This window comes from Leopardus geoffroyi, chromosome D4 (genome assembly GCF_018350155.1).
Source record: "Leopardus geoffroyi isolate Oge1 chromosome D4, O.geoffroyi_Oge1_pat1.0, whole genome shotgun sequence".
Lineage (NCBI taxonomy): Eukaryota > Metazoa > Chordata > Mammalia > Carnivora > Felidae > Leopardus > Leopardus geoffroyi.
Genome location: NC_059342.1, coordinates 14,427,629 through 14,452,482, shown reverse-complemented (window position 1 = coordinate 14,452,482; position 24,854 = coordinate 14,427,629). Strand labels below are relative to the sequence as shown.

Sequence of the window (24,854 nt, the reverse complement as noted above, 5' to 3'; positions counted from 1 at the left end):
TATCGTCTCTAGTTTACTGGTTTCCTTAAATATTTCCGCATTCCGAAATACAGTTACAAATGGATTGTATCACAAGATACCAAGGGACCTCAGAACGTTCATTTGGCTTCCAAAGCAAACTGCCTTGTTTTGGGGGAGTAATTTATGGCATAGGAGGAACTGATTTAACAAATTCCATAGGAAAAATAAGTCACAAATAAGCAAACCAGGCCTGTGAGATCTATGAGCCCAAATGCAAAGAGCTCTGGCAGGTGTGAGAGTTGACACTTATTTTTCCTTTCTTTCTTCTTTTTTTTTAATGTTTATTTCTAAGAGAGAGAGAGACAGAGTGCAAGCAGGGGAGGGGCAGAGAGAGAGGGAAACACAGAATCCAAAGCAGGCTCCCAGCTCTGAGCTGTCAGTAGGGAGCCAGATGCGGGGCTCGAACTCAAGAACTGTGAGATTATGACCTGAGCCAACATCCCACGCCTAACCAACTGAACCACCCGGGCGCCGGCACTTATTTTTCCCGCCCGTATTTGGATCTGTCCAAATGCTGGATTTCCACACCATAGCCACGCCTCCGTGCTTTGGCTCTTCTAACATTGGCAGACGAAGCGATTCATTTTGAGCAAAGAACAGGTGCCCATCCACAAGGAATTTTAAAGGGTTGTGAATATACTTTGGCCTCCATATTGTACCACATATTCAATTACTCTCATTCAGTGCTCTACTTAAGCTGCCTCCAAGTTACTGCATTTAAAATGTTAAAGTTGTTTTTCTCTGTGTTTTCAGGAGTTTGAGAAACACAAATGGTAAATAATACATCGCCACAAAACCTTCTTTGTTGTCTTTTCCTCAGAACCTAAAGCAGTGTCTCACATACAGCTGGCCATCAATAAATGCTCTTCTATACCCTTTGAAGAAAAAGAAGTGTAAAAAAAAAAGCGGGGGCGCCTGGGTGGCTCAGTCGGTTGAGCGTCCAACTTCAGCCCAGGTCCTGATCCCACGCTTTGTGGGTTCCAGCCCCACATCGGGCTCTGTGCTGACGGCTCAGAGCCTGGAGCCTGCTTCAGATTCTGTGTCTCTCTCATGCTCTGCCCCTCCCGCACTCTGTCTCTCTGTCTCCCAAAAATAAATAAACATTTTTTAAAAATTTATAAAAAAAAAAAAAAGCCCAAGGATTTAGACCATATTTATGAACTAAGGAAAAAGTTTCTTCATCCTAAGATTTAAGTTCATTTGCCATTATTCTGTCACTTTACACATTAGCCACATTGTTAAACAGATTGGTGAACTTCATGGAGACATGACTTTTACTTGTTTTTTTATATATAATGTTATTTACCCAATGTCACAGGAGGAAAAAAATAAGCTCACACAATCGGTGACTAGCTCCATAAAGCTTCCCAAACTTAACTTGAAATCCCAGTGATGTAATGAGAAGAAAAGAAGGAAGCAGGTACCCCTTTTTTGTGCCACTAACTGGGCATTGACCTTGGCAGGTCACCTTGGAGTCTGTGTACTTCATCCTCCTCACATACAAAATGAAAAGGATTGGATCACATAATCTCTCAGATCCCTTCAAGTCCCCATACTTTATGACTTGACATTGACTCCTCTGGTGCTGAAGGTCTAGGAGACAGACCCTGGTTACATGGTCAGCACTCCTGTAGCACAGTGGAGTCCAGGAAACCTAAAGGAGAAATGGAAGTCATGACAAGCAGTGCCCATCACTGGAGCACTTGACTACCTGCATGCCAACATGACCCAAAAGTCACACAGAACAAAAATAATTTTCACATCCTTGATGTGGTATGCTGAACGATGCCTCTCCAGAGATGCCCACATTCTAATCCCTGGAAGCTGGGAATATGTTATGTTATGGTGGCAAAGGGGACTTTGTAGATGAGCTTAGAGATTTTGAGATTAGATTCTCCTGGATTTATCTGGGTGGGCCCAATGCAATCACAAGGGTCTTTATAACAGGGAAGTAAGATGGTCAGAGAGGGATTTGCAGACACTCCATGCTGGCTTTGAACATGGAGAAAGGGGTCACAAGCCAAGAAATGTAGGCAACCGCTAGAAACTGGAAAAGTCAAGACAACAGATTCTCCTCTAGAATTTCCAGAAGAAACAAAGCCCTGCAGACACATTTTCGACCTCTAACACCCATAATGGTAAGATAAATTTACTTAAAAAAATTTTAGAGGGGTGCCTGGGTGGCTCAGTTGGTTAAGTGACCAACTTTGGCTCAGGTCATGACCTCACGGTTGGTGAGTTCGAGCTCCACGTCGGGCTATGTGCTGACAGCTCAGAGCCTGGAGCCTGCTTCGGATTCTGTGTCTCCCCCTCTCCCTACCCCTCCCCTGTTCACACTCTGTGTCTCTCGGTCTCTCAATAATAAATAAATGTTAAAAAAAATTTTTTAGAGATAAGTGACATGTAACGTATTCATTTTAGGTGTGAAACATAATTATTTGATATTTGTGTGTATTACAAAACGATCACCACCGTACATGTACCTTAACATCCAACACTATACACAGTTACAGAACATCTGCTTTCTTTTTACATGATTTGTTATAGTATTTGTCATGGGAAACAAATACATTTGATCACGCACAGGATGATATGGTGTCTCCCCTCCACCCAAGGTTTACACACCCAACACTTGGTTTACATGAATCTGATTTCAAGAGAGGTATCTCAGTGTCCTATTATGTCCCTTTCATCCTAACAATTTCTCAGTCATGATTTCCCTTGAAACACACAGATGGCCTATAGACATGTGATCACATCTTTCCAGCCTACACCTCCCACTCAAGCCTCTATCCATTCAAGATAAAAGTTTATTCTTTGCTTATCCCTCACACCTAAAAACAAAGTGATAGCCTGATTTTTATCAGTTTATAAGACATCAGACTGAGGGGTCAATGGATCTGAGGACCTCGCTTGATCCTCTGAATATGAGGTTGGCTTCCCTGTTAGTAACATTCTTTCCTGCAACTGAAATAGAAGCTTCAGTGGTGAATGCCCCATAATTTACTTATGAGAAAGCCTTTGCAATCAATCAACTGGGGGCATATGGAAGATGTGGCAGGGAAGAGACGGAATTTATTCCATTAGCAGAGGAGGGATAGGATGTTTTGTCCTGCTGGCACTCAGTTACAAGATTTTCAGAAGTTCCCGTGAGAACATTTTATAAATGAGATGGCCACTGCTCTCTTCCCCAGTATACTGATGAGGAGTCTGAGGCCCCATAGCTCATAGGTGGCGGGGGGGAGGTTTGTGGTGTGATGTACTATGTGATCTTCTCTCCATCACAAATGCCAGGCCCTGGGGGAGCCATAGAAGCAGACAAGAAGCTGAGCCAGCGTGATGATACAACTGACTCCTTGGCACAGCTGTATGAGACACAAGACTTGGGAGTCTCTGAAAGAAGCATAAGAGTGAAGGGGCGCCTGGGTGGCGCAGTCGGTTAAGCGTCCGACTTCAGCCAGGTCACGATCTCGCAGTCCGGGAGTTCGAGCCCCGCGTCAGGCTCTGGGCTGATGGCTCAGAGCCTGGAGCCTGTTTCCGATTCTGTGTCTCCCTCTCTCTCTGCCCCTCCCCCGTTCATGCTCTGTCTCTCTCTGTCCCCAAAATAAATAAACGTTGGAAAAAAAAAAGAAGCATAAGAGTGAAGAAATAGAAGGAAATGGGATGGTTGATGACTGACCTCTTGAGTTTCCAAAGCAACTCTGAGTCTGACTCAGGACTTTGGACAGAAAGAAAAATTTTGTTAGATAACAATGGGAAAAGTCCGGAGCCCTGAATGTTGCACGCTATGTCCACAGGCAGTCATCTTTTTTTGTTTGTTTTAATTTTCTTCAGTAGAGGACTCCATGTGCTGATACTTTTCCGGCTAAAACTGAATGCTGGAGACATGGGAAACACCCACATCCTGGGGGAGATCGGGGGCCATTGCAGCACTGACTGTCCAGAAGAGTAAACATTCTCTCTCTAAGGCACCAACTCATATTTCTGAAGGTCCTAGAACTAAAGGCACTAGAGGTGGCTGTACTCGCTGGTGGACACGTTTCTATCTTGCATATTTCATTGATCTTTGCAGACCACCACTGGTAAGTCATGCTGTAACCTCTTTTGGTGGCACCTCAAATCCTAACACTCCAATTAACAGGACAGATCCAGAAAGGCAGCCCCATAATCTATCCTTCCCATAACTTGGTGGTGTGAGTGTATTTTCTACCTTCTCGTGCCCACAGACAGTGAATAAAGTCAAGAGATCTGCCATCAGAAATTATTGTGTAGAAAGGAACTTCCAAACAGAGTCATAACTAGCAATTTTGGTGCCAGGGCAAGCACAAAATATGCCCTCAAATTAACTTTGGAATTCATGTCTTGGCTCCTATATTGGTGTTATTGATAATACTTACCATCTGGTGGTTTCCTGTTTCAACTAATTATTCTTGCTAACTAGGTATTAAGCTCAGTGATCCTACATGCATGTGCTGTTGGATTAATTGCACAATCATTTTTAAAACTGACACACTGCCGGGTGCCTGGGTGGCTCAGTCAGTTGAGCGTCCGACTTCGGCTCAGGTCATGTTCTCGCAGTGTGTGAGTTCGAGCCCCACGTCGGGCTCTGTGCTGACAGCTCAGAGCCTGAAGCCTGCTTCAGATTCTGTGTCTCCCTCTCTCTGCCCCTTCTCTGCTCATGCTCTGTCTCTCTCTGTCTCAAAAATAAATAAAGACATTTTTTTTAAATTAAAAAAAAATTGACACACTGTAGATTTCAGAGCCCTGGGGCAATAGCATAGTGGCCAGGTAGAGTTACAGCTCTGATTATGCAGAGAGAAGAGACAGCAAGAAGTAGTAGTCAGTGACGGTAGGAATGGGAAGCACAGAGGACTCTTTAATTTGATAAATATTTACTGAGCAATTCCTACATGTCAGGTACAGTGGAGGTGATGAGGATACATCAGTGAGTAATTTAGATGTTCACGCAGTTACTTCCAGTATGCGGGAAGAAATCACAAAAATAGGCATTTGTCATATAATATAGTAGGTCTGAAATATTAATAATTACAGGATGATATATGGAGTTCAAAAGGAAGGTACCCACCCCAATGATGGTCACAAAAGGCTGTCAAAGCAAGTATGACTAAGCCAAAATCTGAACGGTGGGGAATCAACCAGAACAGCTGGGAGATTGGAGGTTTCTGTTGCTTGAGATCCAGAGTCCTGAAGAACACAGAATCTCCCCCAGAAAAGCCTAAGGGCAGTGGATGAACAGCTTTTCATTTTAGGAAAGTCAAAGTGGCTTCAGTTTGGAAAATAAGTGGAACTAGAGGCTAGGAGAGCATTTAGGCTTTTGCTGCAAGCCAGGTGAGAGATGATGGTGTGCCTACAATAGGTAAGTGGCAGTGGGCATCTAAGAAGTATTTCCTGCACTTACTAAGTGCAGGAAGCCTTCCAGGTTCCAGGGATACACCAGTGGACAAGTTCCTGCTTTTAGACAGCTTACCTTGTAGTGGATCTTACGTTGTAGTGGAACAAGCAATAAATAACCTAATGTCTCATAACTTGATGTCAAGCAAATACCATGGAAATAAAGTTAGATGGATTAAGGTGATGATACATGCTCTATTTTATTTTATTTTATTTTTTTAATTTTTTTTAATGTTTATTTATTTTTGAGACAGAGAGAGACAGAGCATGAACGGGGGAGGGTCAGAGAGAGGGAGACACAGAATCTGAAACAGGCTCCAGGCTCTGAGCTGTCAGCACAGAGCCTGATGCGGGGCTCGAACTCATGGACCGCGAGATCATGACCTGAGCCGAAGTTCGACTGCTCAACCGACTGAGCCACCCAGGTGCCCCTACATGCTCTATTTTATACAGGATGGGTAGAGCAAGCCATCTCTAAGCGGAGACCTGAAAGAGATAGAAGGTAAGTCATCTACGACGTGGAAGGTGAGCATTTATAGGCAGCAGGAACCTCAATGTTCTCCTCTGGATATATTAAGCTTGAGATGCTGATTAGACACCCCTATGGAGATGCTCACATGTGGTCAAATATGCAAGTCTGAACTCAAGAGAGAGGTCTGGCTGGAGAGAGAGAAATTTGAGGTTCATCAGCAAAAATATGGTATTAAATACCTTTGACCTGGACGAGACCACTTGAGGAATGAGTGTAGGTCTGAACCCTGGGACCCTGGGAAATTTCGTGGTAGAAGAGAAGAGAAAGAATGGCCCAACTTCTGCATTGGAGAAGTCCACTTAATAAAGGCTGGAAGAGATGTTCCAAAAGAGCCCTTCCACAGAATCTGCCACAGTGACGGAGGTGGTCTGTAGAAAAAGACAGTGGGAAGGAAGGCCAAGAGAGAGTCCAGCTTATTGAATTTTCAGTTGCATTCACCTATGAAAATGGCACTAGGCATTTGGGCATATGGATTTGAAGCTCAAGGGGGAAATAATAGCTGGGGATAGATTCGTGCACCTAGCATCTAGGTCAAAAAAATAAGGTCAGTATAAAGAATGAGAAAAGAGAAGAGAACTTTTAGAAAGACATTCATCAAATGTGGTTCAGCAGGAAATGAGAAAGCAATGTGTAAAGGCTCAAGGCTATGTTCAGGTTATTGCAGAAAAGGAACACGTTAGGACTTAGCATATGATAAGTGGCTAAGCTTCAACCCTGGGGTGAAGTGGAATAAGGTCTATGTCACAAGAAGAGCAGAGTCTCTGAAGCTAAAAAATACCAAGGCTCTAAGTTTCAGTTCTACCATTTACTAACCGCGTGACCCTGAACCGTTTACCCAACTTTCTGAACTTCAATTCCCTTCTTTGTAAAACAAAGTCAATGGCATCTACTTTACTGGATCTTACAGAGGATCTGGTACATGATCGATGCTCACTACCTACTCCGTTCTCTCTGCCCTGAAAGTTTTCATCAAGAAGGGCAGGGCAGGATAAGTAGCAATACTAAAAATGGGAGTGTCTGGAGGGGCAGCTGGTGGCTCAGTCGGTTAAGTGTCCGACTTTGGCTCAGGGCATGATCTCACAGTTCCTGAGTTTGAGCTCTGCATCGAGTTCTATGCTGTCAGGACTGAGCCTGCTTTAGATCCTGTATTCCCCACCCACCCACTCTCAAAAATGAATAAACACTTAAAAAAATTAAGAACTAAAGATCGCCATTTAATTCCATGATGAGGAAGGATCACGGAAGAAGAAAGGGCCATGGTACAAAGTGAGAAACAGATCCATGAAAGGGGAATGCAAGACAAAACAGCTGTAGAGAAAAGGAGCAGAGCAGTGGCTTGGGAAAACACACTGGTACCGAAGAGTCACATGATCTCTGGCAAGGACTTGATGTCACACCCTCCCTTCCACCATCCAGAAAAGACAGGACTGTTTTATAGTCCCTGAGAGTCTCACAAGCACCCACTGCTGATGGTTCCCAATGGGTGTGGGGGTGGAGGAAAGCAATCCAAGAACTTGGAGAAAAAAAATTATACCTTGATTCCTTTATTTTCACTCATCTGTAACTGAAATTGAGCACTTCCTTCTATAATGAATAAAACCAGCATGTCACGATAGTAATAGAGGTAACTGTGACTTTGTTATCAAAAAAGTAAGATAGGGGCGCCTGGGTGGCGCAGTCGGTTAAGCGTCCGACTTCAGCCAGGTCACGATCTCGCGGTCCGTGAGTTCGAGCCCCGCGTCGGGCTCTGGGCTGATGGCTCAGAGCCTGGAGCCTGTTTCCGATTCTGTGTCTCCCTCTCTCTCTGCCCCTCCCCCGTTCATACTCTGTCTCTCTCTGTCCCAAAAATAAATAAATGTTGAAAAAAAAATTTAAAAATAAAAAAATAAAAAAATAAAAAAAAAAAGTAAGATATTTTTATATCATATTTTTGTTTTACAGACAAAAACTTTTGTTATGCAGACTATCTCCAGATATCACTTATGCTCATCAACGCTTAGAAATTAGAGTAGTCGTCATATCCAGCACTAATATCTTAATAAAGAAGCACATGTATTATCATTTATTGGGGTATTTCATATTTCAATATTCCTTTGTAATCCTACATATTTTATTTGAAGCATTTGGAAAGAGTATTCTGAAAAAGGGTCTATTTGTGTTATCTGTTCCTATGTAACAAATCACAAAACTTCACGGCTTAAAACAACGATCCTCTGATGATTATTATTATCTCTCATGGCTCTGGGGCTGACAGCTCCACTGAGGAATTCCTGCTTGCGGTCTCATGGAAATACAGAGTAGCTGGGACTGGAATGATCCATTTACGTGTTTAGCACCTAGACTGGGAGGACCTGAACAGCCAGGGGCTAGGACAGGGCAGAGCTCATTCAGAATCTCTAATTTTTTTTTTTAACTTTTTGAATTTTTGTTTATTTTTTTCATCATGATAAATGTACTCTTTAATTCCCTGCGCCACCCCTGCCCCCAATCTCTTCCAGAGAATTTCCACGTGGTTGAACATGGCAGCTTTAGGGTTGCCCAACTTCTTACAATGGCAGCTCAGAGTGTCGAGAGACAAAGCCAGACAGAAGCTGTACCACCTTTTATTGCTTATCTGCAAAGTCCTGTGGCACTTCACCCTCCTCTATGAGTTGAGGCAGCCACGAAGACCCACGCAGGTTCATGGGGAGAGTCCACAGACTCCACCACTTGGTGGGAAAGAAATAAGCTTTTGGGAAAAAATGAGACCCAAGATATGGTTGAGACCATTTTTGTAAAAAATAGTCTACCACAGGACCCATAAATTTCACCAGCCTATCAAATGGGTTCGTTGCACTGGGGGAACAAAAAAAAGTAAGAATCCCCTTCTAGAACCTCATCACAACCGAAGTTCACTCACGTTACATAACTCACCTTAAGATACAAATCATTTCTTCTGGATCCTGTCTGCTGATCACATCTAGTCTACTGTCTGGTTCATTTGCTCATTTTCTGTTGATCGTTTCTTTGAAACTATCTCTTCCAGTGACCCCCACCTCCAAAACATAACACAAGCGTATGTGCGAACACACACACACACACACACACACACACACACACACACACACACACACTCAGACACATACTCTTCTAGATTTCATTTTCTGGGCATAAATCCTCCATCAGAACCCCAATCAGTTAAGTGTCTGGCTCTTGATTTCGGCTCAGGTCATGATCTCCCAGTTTGTGAGTTCCAGCCCTGCATCAGGCTCTGTGGCAGAGCCTGCTTGGGATTCTCTCTCTCTCTCTCTCTCTCTCTCTCTCTCTCTGCCCCTGCCCCGCTTATGCATGCATACTCTCTCTCAAAACAAAGCTTAAAAAAAGAAAAGAAAGTCACTAGAGAATCCTATTCTCTATCTTTCTGAATTATATTTGTCTAAGCAACTGAACGTCCCTGGTGAAAACAGTGTTAACAAACCCTTCGGCCCTTGGCTCTCAAGCCTGTAGCCGGGCCTCAGCGCACCAGAGCCTCCCTGCGGCTGCGCTGCCCTGGACGCCTCTGCCATCTGGTGGCCAACAGTGGTATAACCGCGCGCTGCTAGTCCAGCCAACCAGCCTCCTGCACTCCGTTCTCCTCATCCATCAAGCCAAAATGCCCTAGCTGTAATCTCTAGTTTCCAGTGCCCTGTACTAACGAATGCAGAGGCAAGAGCCTTGCGTTACCAAAACACATGTGATATTTGTGGCTAATAAATGCGCCAAAACCTGGAACAGTGCCTGTGCAGGTGATGTGACGTCCAATAAATACTTGGGGATGAAAAAGAAAAGAGGAAAGGTAACGCTTGGAGCATAACGAATCAATTGGTCCAGTGGGTTATGTAACTCTGAAGTTCAAAAAACAAGTGAGAATCTTCTACACATTGCTGAAGACCACAGGTGGATTCCATCCTAGCTGCCCAACTGGCCAGCTGTGGGCAAGTTACCTAACTTCTCTGATCCTTGGTGTCCTCGTCGACAATGTGATTATAACATTTACCCGGTACAGTTATTCTGGAAAGTAAATGAAATACCTTATTAAAAACACCTAGTCTAGCGACTAGCAGGGAGAAAGTGCCCCGTCACTGCTTTAATTAATGTTACTATAAAGATGGTTCAAAATGTCAGAATCTTTTTTGTTAAGACTAGGCAAATACTCATGTGCTTCTGGTAAGAAAGCGATGCTAGAAATTTAGAGGGGGGTTAGATATGCAGGAAAACCTGAGAAGTTGGGACTAGGACTTTTTACTCATGGAGAAGCCATTTACAACCTTTTTTTTTTTTTTAAATAAAGGCTCTCTCATGAAAAATGGTAATGGGTCACTGTCCCACCTCATGTCCACTAAAGGAAGAACTGGAGGGAATGAGGCCAAATGGTTTGTTAGTGATTATGCTGAAACCAGAAATACCTCAAAGAATTTTATGGATCCTTTTTATGATTCTACTCTCAAAAGAATTATATTTCTCCTTAAATAGAATCAAGTCCCAGCTATAGACTGGCAGAATACGGTCTGAAGTGTCACCTCCAAAGTGGAAGAGGCCTAATGTAATCAACCTGCCACCAAGCAGCTGGCTGATGTCCTTCAGACAGCATACCCTAGTGAGGGTGCGATTTCCTTCTCTGACGCTAACATGCTGGAAATTCAGCATTGGCAGTAGCCAGTAGCCAACAGGTTGCCTTGTGAGAGGCAGCCCATTCTTTTGGGAAAAGGCAGAGCCTCCATTCCTACCAGTATGGCCAACTCCTTGCTCAAGCAATGGGTGGCCAAGGAGAGATATTGGCTGCTATTCACTGAGTAGGTCATCCTGTCCACCTGGTTATTGAGCATCCCCCTGGAGCAGATGCCCTTGTGCCCACTCCTATAGGTCCACCTTCATGTCTCCAACCTTCCAATCTTGCTAGTTTCATGTCCCTGACTAACTAACCAAGCCATCTGTCCCTGCCTGGAAACCTGTGTATCCATATCCCTGCCCACTTCTCCTCCCCTACAAAGCAAACAACCAAGTGTACCAGTTGTATCTCTGTCCACTGGGAGAATTCCCTTCAGCCTGTCCTTGAAAGTCAATATTGAATGACTATAGTGTGACAACTGTCCATCTTCTTCTTCCTCTAATACACTGATGAACCAGACACAAGAATTTTCCTCTCCTACCACTGGATCATCTAGAGGCTACTGTGAGATCATGTGCATGAATTGAGGAAAAGGCACTAGTGTCACAAAAGTGACACTCTCTAGACCTGCTTGGAAGTGACCTTTATGAACCATTTCATCATACGATGGATTGTGGCAGCTCCTGTGACTCAGTGGTCATGATGATGTCCAGCCCATGGTGAGCAACACTATTCTCATCACTATGATCAGTTACTCAGTCTCTACAGAACCTCTTTTCCTATGGTGAGTGGTTCTCTGCTACAGAAGGCATGATTATGTCCAGAACCCTGTAAATCTGTGCTGCAATTCTCCTAGTGGAGGAGGTCAGAGACTAAACACTAGATATACACATAGATACATCTAGCACAGATACATCCCAGCATGACTGGATCTGCTGGATCATTTAGCACAAGTTTGGGGCAGATTGCTGTATAACCTTAGCCTACGGTAAAGTCCTCCCTTGTTCTGCTCTCCACTCAAAACTGGTTATGTCCCAAATCCAAAGAGACCCAATAAGCAGTAAGCCTCCCTCTTAGGGCGGCTTGGCTGAGGGCACAATGTGCTAGAAATTGGTTTTCTACTGAAAGAAGATATCCCAGCAAACCCCAGGCAATTGGACCTCTAATAACTGTCCCAGTATGGCAATCCTCTGAATATTTTTCATTTTATCTTTCATCCTTTGGAGAACATAACTCTAACTAAAGCATACACAGTATATGCTACTTTCTGTTCACCAGGTCAAATTAATATATCAATGCTATAATGGATCAACATGTTATGCTGCAAAATATCAAGAGGGTCAAGGTCCATGGAAATTATTTTGTGTCAGCTATCAGGAGAGTTAATATAACCTTAGTCCAAGCCAGTGAGTACATCACTGTCTGCTCCATGTTGTGAACACCTTGGACATCTGTTACTGACAGAATTGGGGGGGAAAAAGAAACTACATTCCCCATATGGGGAGCAGCCACTTATGGCATACTCCAATAGCCATATATGGAGTAGCAGATCTGTAACAAATAGATGCCACATATATTACAGCAGCTATCATTGGGGCTACCTTTGTTTAAGTTTATATAGCCAACCTTTATTGCAACCATTCATCTGGTTTTTGCAAAGGTTATGCAACTGAATTGAATAGGAATATAATGGGGAGCCTTTAACATTTTGAGCTCAGACCCTACGTCTACATGGACAGGGCTCATATGAAACTTCCCCCGTGTGGACTTCTACTTGGGGAAGAACTACAGGAATATGTACTGTATTTACTTGCTGGAGGGTTGCAGAAGCCTACCTTCAGGGACCCACCCCCCCTTTCAGAAGGCTTTGTGTGTCAGAACTACTGAAATATGAAAACCGGAAGAGAAATCATTTATAGTGGAAACTGACATCACTCTTTGGCTCATCAATTCTTATTTTCTTTCTGGTTATAGTAATCAAGCATTCCCCAGTTGGTGACCCGTTTGTCTCAGCCTCGAGAACACCATAGTCTATTAACCATCACTGCAGATCCTTGCAGGTCAAGGCGCTCTGCCTGACACTCCTCTTCCTGGTCATTATAATAGCTATGTCTCCCTTGCGCCTGATGCTTACATGCTGCCACTGGTCTCTGTTATTCTGAAATCTTACTGCTCCCATTGACACCAGGAGGATCATTTCTGCAATGGCACCTACTACCGTCAGTCCCAGCCTACAAAGGCAGCCACCACTGACACTTTCAGTGATTCTGGTGCCTCTTGCTAGTGCATTCCTCATCTCCTTTATAAAAGGGGTACCTTCTGAGCCCTCTTTGAGAATCTAGTCAGCAGGCAGCTTCCCCAATCTTATCTAATAAATCTATTCTAGCATGCCCACCTCTCTGAGCATAGGGACCCCGTCATCCATATGCTTCTACATCATGTTTAAGCTTCACGCAGCCACCCAGAAGGATATTGGAACCAGCTGCATGTTTCTTTGCCAGGACATTTCATCCTGAGTCATGGGAGAGTGTTCCAGAATCATTTCACTGTCCCTAACGAGCTCTATATTCTGTTCCTCCACCTCCTCATCCACCTCAACACAGTCAAAATCCATTCCTGCACATGCTTCTTTGGTTCTACACAGTACAGACTAGCCATGCCCTGAGATTATTTTGGTGAACATCTATTTCTATCACAGCAGGTATTAAACCTCCCCTCTTGGGTTATGCCGAGACTTGACCCTAGTTATTGGTCTGGAAGCAATGAGCTGGAAGGTGCGGATGAGAGTGTCAGAGAGTGTCAGATCTTGAGAATAAACATCATCTTGCAACACAGCCATCTTAGATAAGGCTTTGCATGGTCTCCAGGGAAAGGAGGCTGTTCTCTCTCCTCTAGCAAGGAGGACCACTGCTTCTCCCAGCTAGGTGGGTTCAGAGGAATACGGGGAGGGCTCCAAGGTTCTCAGACACATCCTTGCAAATTTATTTACCCTGGAACCCTGACTTTAGCATGGGAGACTGGTGGAAGCTGTGCATTCTAGTATTCTTTGCAGACCTGCCACCTTATTATTAAACTGAGAGCCTGCTTGTTAGCACAGGCCGCCCTATAGCTACAAGAAACAAGGATCTCCACATATGCTGCCAAGCAAGCCTTCTGGCATTTACAGCCTCCCTTGAGTTCATAGTTGGCTGACTTGCATCTCTTCTTTTCCTTCAGGGATTCCAAGGCAGACATCCAGCCAACTCCACCATCTTTAGAATTACCACTGCCCCATACCACTCAAGTTCTGGGACTCTTGACCAACTCAGTGCTTTCCCTTTCGTTTATACCTCATCCCAACGCATACACCAAGAACCTTAGCAATTGTGACGCTATAGCATTGCAAAGGATTAACACCACCCCACTTACCACTAGCCATGACATCAGTAGGTAAGACATTTCAAGAGGCCCATTACAATGGTCTGCTTTCTAGAGCCAGATCTGGTACCAAATGTCTTCATTCAGATTTTCCCTAAAGCAGAACTTGACACTAGCACTTGGACTGAGGACAGGTTGCTTATTTGTGAGATGATTCTGGGAAACCGGAGTGGGGGAAAGTGAATCAGGGAAGGAAGAAAAGCCAATATTAAGAGTGCGTTGTCAAGGTCACTCCTAACTTGACCCCTGGTACCTCCTGAAAAGTAGAGTTGTCCATCTGAAGGATGGAGGCCTGGAACATTTATTCCCATTGGTTGAGGGCTGTTCCTGAAGCCATTAATTCCCCTCACTTCCAGGCTGCACTTGGCAGGGTTACCCTTGGATGTTAATTAAAGTAATAATCTATAGAATAGTATAACCTCATGAATTCTGAGCCCTGTGGACATAAATCCTTTCTTTAACAGAAAAGACCCTCATAATCACAGGCTGATAATGTTCATACAGTTTTGGTTTTTGTTATAACTGACTCATGGCAACACTACCTATTTACTACATGGATTCATTGAAATAGATTGTTTTAAAGCTCTATTTCAGTTCTTTTCATAAGACTGGAAAGCCCTAGGAAAATAAGCAGTGGAAACTTTGAAGGAATTCTTAACAAGATTAAATATAGATAACCAATTTGACTAAGATTTCAGTAGGTCTATTATACCGTAAACTTATCGTCTAAAATGTTAATTATCTTGGCACTGACCTTTAGATTTCAAAAGGTTGTTCCTTGTACAAATTTCATGGTGATTAAATGCTATAAAACTCCAACGTGAGAACATAATAGTCATTATAAATAGTCCCTTCAACATCAAACACACACAAACACATACATATGCACAATTACATTTGGTAATACATTTGGAAGAATTTGACTGTTAGGAAATAATCATAAGAGATATTTAAGATTAATGAGGAATATGGAAAAATATTCAGAGAAATAAGACCTGAAGAACTTGTGTACGTGCATGACCCTGGACTTCTCTTGGCCAAAAACCAAAGTCCCCATAAGTCTCCTCTTGGGAGATATGAAAGATAATGAGTATCGAATGGGTCAGATCATTGAGGAAACATGAAAAAAAGAAGACTGACTAGCAGGTCTGGTGCAATGCGCACAGAATGAGCTTCCCCCGAAGTCATTTCATGCACCTGTCTAGTTCCCTGGTGGTTGTTACTTTATCTACCTCTGCCTTGTAGGAGAAGTTGTGGCTTTGGGCTTTAAAATCACATTCTCAGTCATCACTTCTGGGAGGGTCCTGCCCCTTAGGCCTTACGACCCAACTCCCCTCTCAGCAAGACTCCAGAGCTACTTTCTTTCAATCCAAGCGTCTCAGTGGATTAATAACAAGAACACCTGAAACGCTCAGTTCTGAGCACCACACTTCTTCGGATTGGAAAGAGCAGCTACTCAGTCCAGTCTGAGAGGGCTCCTCCTTGGGGATACTAAGAGGTAGTAGAATGTAAAGCAAAAAGCATGGATTTAGGCATCAGGCACATCTGGATTTGAGTCCCAGCTCACTAAACAACATCGGGGAAATTACTCAGAGTCTCCGCACTTCTCTTATCTATCAAAGGAGGAGGCTAATAATGGCCATCTTTCAGGGTCATGTCATAAATAATTTGTGTAGAGTTTCCATACATATTGTCCACTCAATAAATAGCAGCGTGTCATGGTTAAAAAGTGTGGGCTCTTGAGTTCTTGCCACTTACTTGTTGAGTGATCTTGGGCAAATTATTAACCTCTCCATGCCTCAGTTTCGTCATCTGCAACATTCGGATAATGACGATACCTTCTTCGCTGGCTTGCTGTGAAGAGAAAAAACACTACTGCTCTTAGTACACTGACCTCTTCCTATTCATCAAACATGCCAGGCTTATTAGTATCTCAGGAACTCTGTTCCTGCCCTTTCCCCTGCCTGTAATTGGTGTGTGTGTGTGTGTGTGTGTGTGTGTGTGTGTGTGTGTGTATAAGCAGTTAGAGCAGTGCCTGGCACCTAGTAAGTGTTCCATAAAATTGAGCTACTGCAATGTCACTATTACTCTTTAATTCTACAGAACTCTGAAAATCCTGAGGTCAGCCTCTGTGGAACTACTTCCTCTATCTCCCAGAAATTGTTAACCTCTTCCAAAGCAAGATGCACTTCTGCTTCATATACTAGCCCACTAAGAAAAACACATTCCCGGGGTACCTGGGTGGCTCAGTCAGTCGGGTGTCCAACTCTTGATTTCAGCTGATATCATGATTTCATGGATTGTGAGTTTGAGCCCTGCATTGGGCCCTGCACTGAAGGTGCAGAACCTGCTTGGGATTCTCTCTCCCTTTCTCTCTGCCCTTCAACTTCTCATGCTCTATCTTTCTCTCTCAAAATAATAATAATAATAATAATAATAATAATAATAATAATAATAAACTTAAAAAAATAAAAGAAAAAATTATTTAAAAAAGAAAAAAAAACATTCCCAGGTGTGCCTGGCTGGCTCAGTCAGAAGAGTGTGTGACTCACAGGTTCGAATCACACGTTGGGTATAGAGTTTACTAAAAAAAATAAATACACTTAAAAAAAAAAAGAAATACATTCCTCCTCAAAAAATTAAAAATAGAATTACCATATGATCCAGTAATCCCACTACTGGGTATTTTGAAAAAAATAAACCAAATTGATAAACCTCTAGCCAGGCTTCTCAAAAAGAAAAGGGAGAGGAGCCAAATAGACAAAATCATGAATGCAAATGGAATTATTACAGCCAATCCCTCAGAAATACAAGCAATTATCAGGGAATACTATGAAAAATTATATGCCAACAAATTGGACGACCTCGAAGAAATGGACAAATTCCTAAGCACCCACACACTCCCAAAACTCAAACAGGAAGAAAGAGAAAATTTGAACAGACCCATAACCAGCGAAGAAATTGAATCAGTTATCAAAAATCTCCCAACAAATAAGAGTCTAGGACCAGATGGCTTCCCTGGGGAATTCTACCAGACATTTAAAGCAGAGATAATACCTATCCTTCTCACACTGTTCCAAAAAATAGAAAGGGAAGGAAAGCTTCCAGACTCATTCTATGAAACCAGCATTACTTTGGTTCCCAAACCAGACAGAGACCCAGCAAAAAAGAGAACTAGAGGCCAATATCCCTGATGAATATGAATGCAAAAATTCTCAACAAGATACTAGCAAATCGAATTCGACAGCATATACAAAGAATTATTCACCATGATCCAGTGGGATTCATTCCTGGGCTGCAGGGCTGGTTCAATATTTGCAAATCAATCAGTGTGATACATCACATTAATAAAAGAAAAGATAAGAACCATATGATCCTGTCAATCGATGCAGAAAAAGCATCTGACAAAATTCAGCATCCTTTCTTAATAAAAACCCTCAAGAATGTCGGGATAGAAAGGAACATACTTAAACATCATAAAAGCCGTTTATGAAAAGCCCACAGCTAATATCATCCTCAATGGGGAAAAACTGAGAGCTTTCCCCCTGAGACCAGGAACACGACAGGGATGTCCACTCTCACCGCTGTTGTTTAATATAGTGTTGGAAGTTCTAGCATCAGCAATCAGACAACAAAAAGAAATCAAAGGCATCAAAATCGGCAAAGATGAAGTCAAGCTCTCACTTTTTGCAGATGACATGATATTATACATGGAAAACCTGCAAGACTCCACCAAAATCTGCTAGAACTGATACATGAATTCAGCAAAGTCACAGGATGCAAAATGAATGTACAGGAATCAGTTGCATTCTTATACACTAATAATGAAGCAACAGAAAGACAAAGAAACTGATTTCATTCAGAATCTCACCAAGAATCATAAAATACCTAGGAATAAACCTAACCAAAGATGTAAAAGATCTGTATGCTGAAAACTATAGAAACCTTACGAAGGAAATGGAAGAAGATACAAAGAAATGGAAAAACATTCCATGCTCATGGATTGGAAGAATAAATATTGTTAAAATGTCAATACTACCCAAAGCTATCTACACATTCAATGCAATCCCAATCAAAATTGCACCAGCATTCTTCTCAAAACTAGAACAAGCAATCCTAAAATTCATATGGAACCACAAAAGGCCCCAAATAGCCAAAGTAATTTTGAAGAAGACCAAAGCGGGAGGCATCACAATCCTGGACTTTAGCCTCTACTACAAAGCTGTAATCATCAAGACAGCATGGTATTGGCACAAAAACAGACACATAAACCAATGGAATAGAATAAAGACTCCAGAATTGGACCCACAAATGTATGGCCAACTCATCTTTGACAAAGCAGGAAAGAATATCCAACAGAAAAAAGACAGTCTCTTTAACAAATGGTGCTGGGATAACTAGACAGCAGAAGAATGAAACTAAACCACTTTCTTACACCATTCACAAAAAATAAACTCAAAATTGCTGAAAACCCATCAAAACCCTAGAAGAGAAAGCAGGAAAAAACCTCTCTGACCTCAGCTGCAGCAATTTCTTACCTGACACATTTCCAAAGGCAAGGGAATTAAAAGCAAAAATGAACTATTGGGACCTCATCAAGATAAAAAGCTTCTGCACTGCAAAGGAAACAATCAACAAAACTAAAAGGCAACTGGTGGAATGGGAAAAGATATTTGCAAATGACATATCAGATAAAGGGCTAGTACCCAAAATCTATAAAGAACTCACCAAACTCCACACCCAAAAAAACAAATAATCCAGTGAAGAAATGGGCAGAAGACATGAATAGACACTTCTCTAAAGAAGACATCCAGATGGCCAACAGGCACATGAAAAGATGCTCAACGTCTCTCCTTATCAGGGAAACAGAAATCAAAACCACACTGAGATATCACGTCGCACCAGTCAGAGTGGCTAAAACGAACAGATCGGGAGACTATAGATGCTGGCGAGGATGTGGAAAAATGGGAACCCTCTTGCACTGTTGGTGGGAATGCAAATTGGTGCAGCCACTCTGGAAAACAGTGTGGAGGTTCCTCAAAAAATTAAAAATAGATCTACCCTATGACCCAGCAATAGCACTGCTAGGAATTTACCCAAGGGATACAGGAGTGCTGATGCATAGGGGCACTTGTACCCCAATGTTATAGCAGCACTTTCAACAATAGCCAAATGACGGAAAGAGCCTAAATGTCCATCAACTGATGAATGGATAAAGAAGATGTGGTTTATATACACAATGGAACACTACTTGGCAATGAGAAAGAATGAAATCTGGCCACTTGTAGCAACGTGAATGGAACTGGAGAGTGTTATGCTAAATAAAATAAGTCAGGTAGAGAAAGACAGATACCATATGTTTACACTCATATGTGGATCCTGAGAAACTCAACAGAAGACCAGGGGGGAGGAGAAGGGGGAAAGAAAAAAGTTACAGAGAGGGAAGGAGGCAAACCATAAGAGACTCTTAAATACTAAGAATAAAGTGAGGGTTGATGGGGGGTGGAGGGGGGAGGGGGAAGTGGTTGATGGGCATTGAGGAGGGCACCTGTTGGGATGAGCACTGGGTGTTGTATGGAAACCAATTTGATAATTTCATTTAGAAAATTTTAAAAATAAAAAATTAATTAACTTAAAAAAAACAAATGAAACACTAATTCGAAAAGATGTATGCACGCCTAAGTTTACTGCAACATTATTTACAATAACCAAAGTGCCCATCAATAGATGAATGGATAAAGAAGATGTGATACACACACACACACACACACACACACACACACACAATGGAATATTAGTCATAATAAAGAATGGAATCATACCATTTGCAACAACATGGATGGATCTGGTATAATGCTAGGTGAAATAAATCAAAGGAAAACAGGGGCGCCTGGGTGGCGCAGTCGGTTAAGCGTCCGACTTCAGCCAGGTCACGATCTTGCAGTCCGTGAGTTCGAGCCCCGCGTCGGGCTCTGGGCTGATGGCTCAGAGCCTGGAGCCTGTTTCCGATTCTGTGTCTCCCTCTCTCTCTGCCCCTCCCCCGTTCATGCTCTGTCTCTCTCTGTCCCAAAAATAAATAAATGTTGAAAAAAAAAATTAAAAAAAAAAAGGAAAACAAATACCATATGATTTCATTCATATGTAGAATTTAAAAACAAAATAAAGTGGGGCGCCTGGATGGCTCAGTCGGTTGAGCCTCCAGCTTCGGCTCAGGTCATGATCTCACAATCTGGGAGTTCAAGCCCTGCGTCAGGCTCTGTGCTGACAGCTCAGAGCCTGGAGCCTGCTTTGGATTCTGTGTTTCCCTCTCTCTCTGCTCCTCTCCCGCTTGTGCTCTGTCTCTGTCTGTCTCTCTCAAAAATAAATAAACATTAAAAAAAATTTTTTTAAAAAACAAAAAAAAAAGAAAGAAAGGGAAAAAAAAAGGGAAACAAAAAACCAGACCCTTAAATACAGAGGACAAACTGGTGCTCCTCAGAGGGGAGGTGGGTGGGGGGATGGGTGAATAGGTGATGGGGGTTAAAGAGCACATTTATCCTGATGAGCATTGAGCGTTATGCTAAATAAAATAAGTCAGGTAGAGAAAGACAGAATTGTTGAATCGCTATGTTGTATACCTGAAACTAATATAACGCTGTGTGTTAACTCTTCTGGAATTAAACATTTTTTTAAAAGAAAGAAAGATATACATCCCTCTATGACATTCATTCCCAATTCCTCTGTCATGTACCCAGAATGTGCACAAAGAAACACCACATCACACCCCTATTCTCATCCTGGCCATTGTTTCTACTTTGCGCTCAGCTGCGGCTGGAGCATGACGCTAGACTTGGGAGTTTGAAGATTCAGGTTTCAGGCTCTGCGTAGTGTTTTGGTCAGTGACCTCTGGATCCAACCTATAACTTTTTAGTGTTTTTCCTTCTTTGTTTTCAAGTACCAATTACCTGGTGATCTCTTGAGACGATTAAATGAGGTAAGTAATATAATATAATTTGTGTGTATGTAAATAATATGGGGTCACTCACCTGCTTAGTGGCTCCCCTTTGTCTTTAGAACAAAATTTAAACTCCTTAGCATGGGCTTTGCCTTCAGATCTCACCCCCACACCTCCCTTCCCCTCCCTCTGCTCCACGTACATTGGCCTCTTTCTATTCGTGAAACACCACGTTTACTCATAGCTCTGCCACTTTGCCCTGTTTTCCCCTGCTTGTAACGTTCTTCCTCCAGACCTTCCCAGACTGTGTGCTCTGTTGTGTGCGTCTGTCAAATATCCCTCTTGGAGGCTCACACAGCTGGCCTAGTCTGGGTTCCCTGCCCCCAATTGCTACCACATCACTCTCTGTTATTTTCCTCATGGTACTTATCATCATCTGAAATTATCTTGCTTTATTCGCTTAACAGTTTTCTCTGACAGCAGGGGCCATGTCTGTTTGGTTGACAGCTCTCCCCACCCAGCGTCTACCGATGGCACCTGGCCTAAGAGAGATGCTCCTTAAATATTTCTGCATGAATACATATCGACATGCTCCACAAAGGTGTAGGGATGCAGGTGTCCTGGGGGAGGTACTGCAGTGACTGGCCATGGCCAAGAGAGCAGAGGAGCTCCACACATCCCAGAGTCCTTCTTTCTTAGGGACATTCTGAAGGAAGTATCACTTTAGACCACACCATGTGGCACGGTGTGGGGAAGTCCTTTTGTGAACAGGAGGGCTGTGAGCCCCCAGACAAAGGAGAGAGAGCCTCACAGCACCCATAAGAAGGCAACCATCACTGAGAGGGAAGCCAGACCCAGGAGACACCACGTGGAAGATGTCAAGTACGGAGTCAAAGAAGAAGGAGCAAAAGGGCCTCGTGAACTGGATTTGGAGCCGAAGTGGCAACATGCCAGCGGGTCTGCTGTGGGGAATGGTCTGTCCCAGCAAAACAGGACCTTGTATGCAACTGTTAGGGCATTGTGATCATAAAAAGCAGATTGACTTTGGGTCTGCTCTAGCTCTGTTTCTCAATTATGTGTCCTTACCAAAAGATCCACTCTCACTTGGGCCTCCCTCCTGACTCTCCATGTTGTCCTTACAGACTGTGGGAATTGGATCTTGCCACTGTAAATGGAGCATCAGAGAGAAAGTAGCTCGGTTGTTGCAAAAGTACTCTAAAAAGGCAACAAAGTAGGAAATATCCAGCAGAATGTAGAACCCAGTCTCCTAGATGGCGTAAAACTCACTGTGCTTACCTTCAACTTCTGGGCCACTCACAGTCTGGGTTTGGCTCCCACTCTTACAGTACCTGTGAGCCAGAAGCTTGATCCAGAGTCAATCCACTTGTGGTTTGTGGCTGCTGGTCCCTCCACCAGTTTTCCTAGCCTCGGGGCCTTTTCCCTTCCTTCTTTTTACCTGAAACAGACTCTTCCCCAAGCTTCCCATGGCTTCTACTTATCCATGGCTTGCTCAAATGTTATCTCCTCAAAGAGACTGTCCTACTAGAAAATACTTTCCTTGATGGGGTGCCTGGGTTAAGTATCCGACTCTTGATTTCAGCTCAGGTGATGATCTCACGGTTCCTGAGTTCAAGCCCTGCATCGGGCTCCGTGCTGATAGCCCGGAGCCTACCTGGGATTCTCTCTCTCTCTCAAAATAAACAAATAAACAAATAAACATTTTTTTAAAGAAGAAGGAAAAAAGAACGAAAGTAACTTCCCTGAGAGCAGGGATCTTGTCTGTCTTATTCACCCCCTATATCCTCTCGCTCCTAGAAAGTTACCTGCCCCATATGAGGTGCTCAATAAATATCAGTTTGCTCATGGAGTGGCATATGAGTTCAGGTTTTTTGCTACTATGTTTAGATTCACAATTCTGCCCTACCAAAGTCTCTACTACTTATATATTTTGTCAGTGATCATTTCGCTTCAAGTTGACTTTGGAGTCAGCCAGATCTGGATTTTAATCTTTACTTTGACACTTCTAGCTATATGATCTTGGGCAAATTATTTAACCCCTCTAATGCCTCTATTATTTTACAGATACCGACACTTTTCTCATCGGCTAATTTAAGAATTAAATAATGTATGTAAAAGGCTTAGCACAAGTCTTAGCACACGCTAAGAACTCAATCAATGTAACCCATTAATATTATAGATTAATGTTATTATTGTTATTTGTGCTATTTTTACCATGTATGCCCTTTGGGAACAGTGTGACTTAGCAAACTTGTCCGCTGGTGGCCCTGCCTGATCAAGTGCATAGTCTATACTCTACAGTTCACTCCCAACGTGTTTATTGAACAGTCAAAATAACAGGTATAAGTAAGACCCAGGGAGGCCACAGATGCACAAGGGAGGGCATTTCACATTGAAAGGGACTGCATGGAGGAAGATAGGTGGGACATTCTAGGAACAGAAACTAGTTCTACATAACTAGACTATGGGTTACATTCATCCATTTATTCATTTGGAAACCATTTTCCAATCACCCGTGGTTAACCAGGCACTGTGCTAAATGCTGGCGGATAAAAAGGATCAGAATGTCTTCCCTGCCCTCCAGTCTAGAGAGGGGACTCAGTTGCTAACTGACACACAGTGAGAGGTGTTGCTGTAGCAAGAGCTACGCGAGCACAGAGGAAAGGAAACACTTTTCTGCGTGAGGAAGAGAGGGAAAAGCTGAGAACGGAAAGGGACCCGTGGCAAAGGCACCGCAGACCAGCTGAGAAGGCTGTTTAAGCACAAGCACGGAAGGTAAAGGAGTGATAGGAACACCAGAACTGGAAAAAGTACACGGAACAGTAAATACTCAAATTAAAATTCTTGAGAGCCTGGACTTCTATGAAGAGAAGAGCAATATCCATTAATTAAATCAATCCAGAGCCTCCAAAACTGACCATGGGAGAAGTCTCTGTGTGGGAAGGGACAGATGGGCTTGGAAACCCTGACTTTGTCCCCCTTTCCCCTGGAGAGGGATCCTTTTCCAAGGCTGCTGTGACCACAGGGCCTCCAGAGGGCGCCGTTCTCCCTCAGTTCTTAGGCGCAGTAGTGGGTCTCCACAGGAGCCAGCGTCAGAATGCCCTGGGAGGCTGGACACATCACTGGGCCCCACCCTGAATTCCGGATTCAGTTTGTCTGGGTGGGATCTAAGAATGTGCATTACTGATGATATCCCAGGTGGAGGCTAATGTTGCTGGTAGAGACCAACTTTGTGAGAACCACTGTGCACAAAGCATCCGAGACCCTTCTTTGTATGATCAGAAGTACAGAGAAAACAAAGCCGGAACATTGCAAGGAGGCCTTGCTTAAGGCTCTGGAGGAAAACAATCAAACAACAACAACAACAATAACAACAACAACAAACCACAGAGCTCCTCCCAGCCGTATAAGTGGCTTATACTTTGTAGCTCTGAGTTTTGAGAACCCTCTGAGTTCTAGCTTTCTGGTTGAGAGTGGCCTCTCTTACCCAGCTCCTTCCTTTAGGGCAAATGAACATCCCCTATAGAGAGAGTAACAAGATTTATCCTCCCCCGGCCTTAGTAGGAATAAGACCAATGAGCAATAACACAGAGTACAACACAAGAAACACATTAATCTGATTAACTGAAATACATATGAAATAGAAAATCTTTATTTCCTTAATAACAGTGGCTTATTTATTGTAGAGTTCCTTCCAATTTCTAGAACAAAGCTTTGTCCCTGGTGTGTGCCTAACAAATGTCTGAAGTGAATGGAATTATGGCTCACAACATCTCTTCGTGCACAGAAATACAGTCTACTTTGTTAGTGTTACTCGTTTGTTCTTACCCAGCTATATTTAGCCCAAGAACTTTGAATCATTTATTATTTTTATCATTTATTGCAACAGCTTT

At 43.0% G+C, this 24,854-nt stretch overlaps 1 protein-coding gene across 1 annotated transcript in view; it reads right to left on the bottom strand.

Annotated features, from left to right (window-relative positions):
• Positions 1 to 15,504: 15,504 nt before the first annotated feature.
• CD4H9orf85 (chromosome D4 C9orf85 homolog) overlaps positions 15,505 to 24,854 on the bottom strand; it is a 100,916-nt gene continuing 91,566 nt past the window's right edge. Inside the window, exon 3 of the mRNA XM_045469145.1 lies at positions 15,505 to 15,863. Coding sequence (XP_045325101.1) covers positions 15,818 to 15,863 — 46 coding nt within the window. The 3' untranslated portion in view covers positions 15,505 to 15,817. The remainder of the gene's footprint in view (positions 15,864 to 24,854) is intronic.